This window comes from Vollenhovia emeryi, unplaced genomic scaffold (genome assembly GCF_000949405.1).
Source record: "Vollenhovia emeryi isolate VEMERY1.0 unplaced genomic scaffold, V.emery_V1.0 DF939191.1, whole genome shotgun sequence".
Classification (NCBI taxonomy): domain Eukaryota; kingdom Metazoa; phylum Arthropoda; class Insecta; order Hymenoptera; family Formicidae; genus Vollenhovia; species Vollenhovia emeryi.
Window position 1 is genome coordinate 410,455 of NW_011967175.1, and position 7,716 is coordinate 418,170.

General features: G+C 48.7%; 1 protein-coding gene across 2 annotated transcripts in view; it reads left to right on the plus strand.

Moving 5' to 3' along the window:
• LOC105562293 (limulus clotting factor C-like) overlaps positions 1-3,057 on the plus strand; it is a 6,218-nt gene extending 3,161 nt beyond the window's left edge. For both annotated transcript variants that reach the window (XM_012013031.1, XM_012013032.1), the window contains 6 exons: positions 150-370; positions 698-913; positions 1,175-1,339; positions 1,403-1,701; positions 2,119-2,275; positions 2,513-3,057. In XM_012013031.1, the coding sequence (XP_011868421.1) occupies positions 150-370; positions 698-913; positions 1,175-1,339; positions 1,403-1,701; positions 2,119-2,275; positions 2,513-2,700 (1,246 nt within the window). In that variant the 3' untranslated portion in view covers positions 2,701-3,057. The remainder of the gene's footprint in view (positions 1-149; positions 371-697; positions 914-1,174; positions 1,340-1,402; positions 1,702-2,118; positions 2,276-2,512) is intronic.
• Positions 3,058-7,716: the final 4,659 nt, after the last annotated feature.

Here is a 7,716-nt window from a genome sequence, read left to right on the forward strand (position 1 = left end):
CTGGAGTTTCGTAAAATTTTGTCGGCCTGTGTAATCATACTTGATTCAGACTTGCGCTGGACTTTTTTGTTTTGGGCCTTTTAAGCTTATCTTTTTATTTGAAAATCCCCGTTTTAAACTCGCGATTTTACACACTCGCGGAATTATAGGAACAGAAATCAGGAGGACAGCTGCGTACTGCCTGAACAACAGGAAGGTGGGCACTACGTATTGAGTGCTTGCGGAGAACGTTGCGATAGACTCAATCCTGGTGATGTGGTTCCCAAAAACAGTATCCTCAATTTTACCTGTAAGAGCAATTACGTATTGAAGGGAAACAGCATTTCCGTTTGTGCCGACAACAAGTGGTATCAGGCGCCTACATGCCAGAGTAAGTCTTCCTGCACTTGGTGTGTATTTACCTTCGGACGACGTCAGGCTCTCAGGAGCGACATTCTTCTTATTTAATGACGCGTCGTATGATATAAAATTTATTAAACAATAATCGATTCATGAGGCTCTGACGTGACATCACAATTCGAAGGAATAAAGGATATAACAGCCAAGACAGGATATGTTAGTGTGTAAATGATTTTAATTTTTCGCAACAAATTTAAAGATTAAAATCATTTAGACGCTAACATCCTGTCTTGGCTCTTAAATCCTTTGTTCCTTCGAATAGAATTTATTGTTTACCTTCTCCGTTGATTATCTCTAGAAGTCTGCCCGCCGTTGAACAGCACCAGCGTAGACATTTCTTGCCGCTTCCAGGGGGAAGTGGTGTCCTGTAGCGAGCGTATAATGCCTGGTACGCGGGCTACACTCGCCTGTAAATCATCTTATAAATTACCTTTAACGAACGATCCGGCTTACAGGGAGATCACGTGTCTCGACGATGGTTTATGGGATCGTCGACTTTTTCGCTGTCTACCAGGTACTTGTCACTCGCGCGCTTCCTGACGCGAGGAAAAACGCAAAACGAACAAGTCTCGGCGAATTGAACGTCACCCATGCATGTTACCGTCCATTAGCGTACCGCACGACGTTTTTCTTCAATAATTGCCGTCCGAGCGTATAAGATTACAGTTTCGAGATTCTTTTTTTCCCCGAGTGGTGATTTATGAGTCCGGCGACTCGTCTGCAATTATCGTGCCATCGTTACCGCGAAAATATTAATGACGTTCTGCTTAATTAGAATGCGGGACGTCCGTCGCACGCGGCAACACCTTAATCGTAAACGGATTCCAAGCCAAAACGGGGGTATTTCCATGGCACGTTGGCATTTACACCAAGGGGCGTAAGGACGACTATCGGCAGATATGCGGCGGCACTTTAATTACCAACAATCTCGTCGTATCAGGTAAATTATCGCGCGGGTGAATCATTTTATTCTTAGATCTGCTCTCATCGCGTGCGTTCGTAGCGGCCCACTGTTTCTACGATGAGACTGAAAACGCACTGTACGGCGCATCCAAGTACGCCGTGGCCATCGGCAAACACTATCGCGATTGGTACACCAGCGAAGAATACGCCCAGCAATCGTTACTGGAGAGCATTCAGGCGGGCGGCAGGTATCAGGGAGCGAGGGGTAATTTCGCCGATGACATAGCTTTGCTGAAGTTGAAGACGCCCTTCGAGCTGACTGCCTTAGTGAAGCCGGTCTGCGTAGACTGGGACAACACGTACGAGAGGGAACAGCTGCAAGTGGGACACGCCGGCAAGGTAACACGTGGGCCAAGTATCAATTGTGAGAACCGACTAATTGGCCATCTTGGTGCAATTTAATTAATTACGGGGACGCTTTGTAATGTCCGAGCGAAAGTACATTTGGCAAACTGCTTGTTGTAAACTGCATTAACGGCACGGTTTCGAAACTAAACTTCGGCCGGCGTGCACGTTGGGACGCATTGTTACAGGTACATCGTGTCCACGTTAATTGCCGCGAGTGTGCACGCGCGTGCATTTCTACACCCCCCCCTCCCCGCCGCCGCGACGGGGTAGTTTTGTATCCGATCGCGAGTGCGGGAGGTCTATCTAATGTTTTGCGGCTCGTTTCACCCGCGTCGGCTCGAGGAGGAAGGGAGAATGAAATGTAAAGGGAAAATAAAACGGACACGTGAGCTCACTTCGTGATTTCAGGTGGTCGGATGGGGTAGAGACATCAAAGGCGAATCCGCCAAGAGCTTACAGGAAATTGACATGCCGTTCGTGCCGTACGATCAGTGTTTGTCCGCGGTTCCTGCAGATTTTCGAGGATTCCTCACGTCCGACAAGTTCTGCGCCGGCCACTTGAACGGTGAGTCCACGTATACGAACGAACGTGAGATTTATTTGTCCCCTCGTGGAGAACATGCGCGAGATTACCGCGATGGCTGATAACATTAATTGATTGATGATAGGTGTAGTAACTGTGATAGCACGGTTCTATCTTTACTACGAATCGCGTAGAAAACGTGTAAAGTGTCAAGACGGGGCACGCGCGTTTCTCCGTGGTATTTCGCAATCGTAATGGAGGTAATTGCATAATCATCAGGCTCGAGCGTTTGCGACGGAGACAGCGGCGGCGGCTTGTGCTTCGAGAAGGACGGCATTTGGTATCTTCGCGGCATCGTGAGCGTGAGCCCAGAGAACAAAGGCAGCTGCGATTACAACTCGTACGTCGGGTTCACCTCCGTCAGTCACTTCCGCGATTGGATTCGCGAGGCCTACGTCCAATCGTAAACGCTGGGAGCTGTGCGGACGCGCGAAAATATATCGCCGGCATCATCGAGCCTGTTGCAATAACGGCCCAGACGGTTCGATGGGGCGTCCAAACAAGATAACAGCAACAAAACATTACGGATTGACAATTGTAAATCTCCTTCACAATTTTAGCATCGAGTGGCAAAAAACGGCGAAAATGGAAGGACAGAGATTTAAAGGTTTACGCGACAAAACTGATTTTTATATTAAAAACACGATATTATCTCCGAGAGGCGCTATTCAAGTTTTAAGTGTCTCGCGTACGACACTTTTGTATCATAAATAAAACGCCTTATCATACTGCACAGTCGTGACGTATGTTTAGGAAGAAATCAATAAGGAAGTCATTATTATGCCTAATCGTTTCTGCTTTGCTGCATAATTACCCCCACTTCGCTTTCCCGCGATCGCATAACTAGACATCTTCGTGCGCAAAGTGACGCATTCTGAAACCGACTGTGTTTTCATATGAGTAATAAATCCTGTGTCTCGTACGAGTAATAATCATACCGTTTACCGCGCTCTCGCGTACATACGATATTTCCACGCGTTGTGGGACATTTTTTTAAATGCTCGATACGATCAAATGCAGATCGAGCCATATCGAAACGCAATTGAATGACGAGCGCCGTGACGGACGTCCTGCAGGACGGTTTTATCTGACAGAGATCTAAATTAGTAACGTGTCATTTTATTTACAGCGGCGTCGCGTCATCCGTAACGTAAAGCACGGGTGTCGTCGAGGATTTCTTTTTTTTTCTCTCTCTCTCTCTCGTTGTTCTGACGCATCGTGTCGCCCGCAGGAATTTCCCAGCGGTATCGAGATTATCTTTGATGGTATCGGTAACCCACGTGGACTTTGTTTTGCGAGCTTACTGTCTCCTCGATAAATTGAGTTCCGGAGTTTGATGACGCATCGGTCGTAGCCGGAGCTATTTGAGCTTCATATTTCCCACAAATTCAATGCGATCACGTTCCTATAGTGATTATGCGCAGCGCGAGCGCACGGAAGATAATTAATGCTACGCGCTTATTGTCGTTGGAAATAATAATTTCGCATGCACGGGCGCGCGTGGATGTGTGAACGAGTAGTTAAATATTTCAGAATATCCCGCGGAGTGCAGATAGTACGTGCGATTGTTCCAGTAAGGAGGCGCATGTATCTTGCCGAGTTTCGCGATATAGACGACACACCTAACTCATTAGCCATTAATTATTTAATTAGAACTCCCGTACCTTAGAGCGCATAATATGCGCCGCGCGGATATATGTATTCAGCGGTGTCGGGTACACACGCGGATGCATGTGTTTGTATCTGGGAACCCGCGTTTGCTCCCTGCAAGATTCATACATTAACAGGATGTGTTCGTTTGCTCATTGGTAAACCGTAGTATGATCATTACACTAAGGGTGTAGGTGGGTAATAGAACGCGCACACGCGAATCAGCTTGATAAGGATCGATCGATACGGCAAGGAAATCCAGTTTGCGAGCAATTTTCGAACTTGCGAAACGCGAGGCGGCCCGATACAAGCGGGCCCTCCAAGTTACGCGACCGAATATTTCATCTCGCGTCGCTATCAGTTTTATTCCAGAATCGATCCGCGTCTCGGCAAAATCGACGCGTGTTTATTACGTAATAGGATTTATACTTACACGCGCGATACGAGTCCCGTAAACTCCCCGACGATTCTTCGCGCGCGTACGCGCGTACACTTTGCGGGGGATATCATACAAACGCGGCCAGAGCGGACGGCCGGATGTCGAGATAATTGAAACAGGACGAACTTATTAGCCGACTCGTTTCCATTCTTTCCTCCGTCGTCACCGTCGCCGGCGCTTTTGTGCATTAACACCGAACGAGTGTTTTAGCGCGGCCCTTATCCCGCCACCCTGGATTCTGCGCAAGTGTATTTTTCTTTGGGCTTTTAATTAGTCCGGTCATTAATTAAACACATTTCTCCTTCGGGCATCCGCCCGTCGTCCTCTCCCACCGCTCATACACCTTCTCTCTGTCCCCGTCCCCGTTCCTCTCGCGGCTAGCCGCTCGCCCGGCACTCTGCTCTTCCGCTTCTCCCTACCGGGAGCTGCCTCGCAACACTTCAGGAATTTTAATTTCGCCCTAACGTGTAAACACGCCGGCGCCAATTTATTTCACCACGGGGAGCGTTTTAAAAGGGAGGTTCGGGCCCGGCCGACCTCGCTTTCTCTCCCGCTTGCAGCCTGTTTGCCCTTAACTTTAATTTTCTCTCTCCCTCTCTCTCTCTCTTTTTCTCGTTCTCTCTCCAACAACTAGATGCGTTTCGCGATTTACGGTATACTGCGGAATAGCCGCGGGCCTCGATACGAAGGAAATTGAAGGCCATAGAATACCAGTAAAAACGTACCAACGAACGACGGTTAAAGAATATTGGTAGATAATACAAGTGCCAAGCGAAAATGTTATATTGTAAAATGTGATTGCTCTAACTTCTCATGTCTTCCAGAAGAGAAAATAATAATTATGTATCATTTTGTATCATCAACCAGCAGAATAACCGACCCTATCGTCCGCCAGCGGCTGGCCATTTGCCGGACCCATTCTGCCGCGGCGAGAGCGCGTACGTTTTCTGCTCACAGCGGATAAACGGAATCGCTTCACGTCGGATGATTAGTGTCGGGCTTAACAGCGTGGAATAATGCCCGGGATTACGATAATTAAAGGGTGTGATTAGTTTTATTGCGGCCGAACGGCCGTAATAAAATGAACGGTAAAAGTCTCCGGCGGGTAAGGAAAATTAACTTATAAAGGTAGTTTTGCATTTTACTCACCCGCCCGTTCGCCCAGCAGAATATTTCCCGCGAGACGGAACGATATATACTCTAGTTTCCAATAATCGTTGTAAATCGCGCCGCGTCGCCGCTTAATCGTGACGTGATGGGATAACCTGTTTAATGCCCTTATTTAGCGACATTATATGCGGCTAAAACGCCGCTTCTCGGGAATTCAGGTCAAAAGGCTGCGCACTCCTTTCAGCTCAGCGGTGCTGGCGCAGAAAATGGAACAAACACACTTCGCGATAATTTAACTCGAGTCCCGGGCGGAATCTTCCCCCCCCCCCCCGCCCCTTCACGGTCTTATCCTTTGAAATCCTTTAATGGGAATTCTTTGCGACTACTGCTCGCGAGATGACTTAACTCAGTGATAATATTATTGTACTTGGCCTGAAACTTGGGAAGGACTCTTGATACGCGAGAGAAACGAGAGTCGAGCTGTTTCGCCAAAGGGTAAAGGGCCAACGCGACTTTCCCGGCAGCGTTCCGGAAATTGATCAGCTAAAGGTACCCTGATTACACCCCAATGTGCCCTCAAACTGGGTTAGTCACTTTTAAAAGTGTGTTTCGCGAATGGAGAATCCACAATTAGCATTAAAATCGTGCGCTACTACACGAGTTTTGCAATCCCATTAAAACGATCCTCCCCGCTTCCATTGCTGCGTCATCAGTTTCGCGAGACGATGATCATTTGCTCGACATCCACGGAAGATAACGTTACCATCAGTAATTTTATCATGATTCACGATTCTCTCCGATTTATTATATCGAGCAAATTCGTACGGTCGCTGAACTCGAAACGCGGCTTGGTGCATCGATCCAACTGGTCGCTCGAGAGAGAGAAAAAAAACAAGTGAGAGAGAGAGGATTTTAAAAAAGACATAAAGGAGAAATCGAAAGGAGACAAGGGATCGTACCTGCGGAACCATTTCGCGCGTAAAGCGCAAGTAAAAGCACGAACGAAAGATAAGATAATGGAAAGTTGGAAAGAGCGCCGATCCACGCCGGAGACAGGTGAGAGAGATGCGAAGCGGCAATACTTCAAATTCATTTGCGCGACAATCTCCGGTTCCTTTCGCCTCGCGGCTCCTGCACAACTCGCCGTACCAATAAAATCAGAAGTTCGTCTCGTTGGCAGCAACGTTCGTGGCAAGAGAGAAAGACACGGAGAGATGGGGAGAAACGGGGAGAGACGGGGAGAGACGGAGAGAGACGGGGAAAGACGAGGAGAAACGAGGAGAGACACGGAGAGACACGAGGAGAGACACGGAGAGACGGGGAGAGACGAGGAGAGACACGGAGAGACGGGGAGAGACAGGGAGAGACACGGAGAGACGGGGAGAGACACGGAGAGACACGGAGAGATGGGGAGATACAGGGAGAGAGAGGGAAGGGGGCGAGGGGTGCATCCGCGTGACGCGATAATTATACGCGCTCATATAAAAGAGGAGGAGCATCGTAGAGAGGAGGAGATGAAGAGAGAATGCTTCGCCGCGATTCTGGGGCAACGAAATGAGCCATATCGAATATCGTTCGGGATATCGATGGCGTATAAAAATATATTCGCGATCGCGTAATTGAGTCTCCCTCTGATATTTCTCCCGCGGAGGAAAGACGGAGAGCGACCGGAAGGGAAACTCGAAATTGTCGCCTCGGCAAATTGCCGGGCGAAATTCGCCGGGAAATAAACCACGCTCGCTTCGTCTTTCGATGGCCGCTTCCGCCTTTTTGTCCGCCTTTCCGCTTCCGTCGACGGGGTGTCGCGACGGCCGGGATAACTCCCGGCGGCGGCGGCGGCGACGGCGACGACGGCGGCGGCGGTAAGCGCCTCCCCGATAAGTTATCACCTAATTATGAAGCCCGTGAGACGCGACGTTTGCACGTAACCCCGGCGACTATAAAGCGCACGTTACGCTCGTTTTTCACAGTTGAAAAATCTCCGCGGGGTATGAGCCTTAAAATGTAGGCAGGCAGCCGAGCGTGCACGTGGCGGCTCTTGATACGCTAAGCAAATTTGACGATGAAGCTCGTTTATACGCCCGGGGAAACGCGACGTGGAATGTCCCATCGGATTGACTTGCCAAGGGCGCGCGGCGCGAGATCGTGGATTAAATGGAAAGGATAGTCGCACTAGGAAAAATAATTTGTTGTATAAATCAAAATTTCCTTGTAATAACAAAAT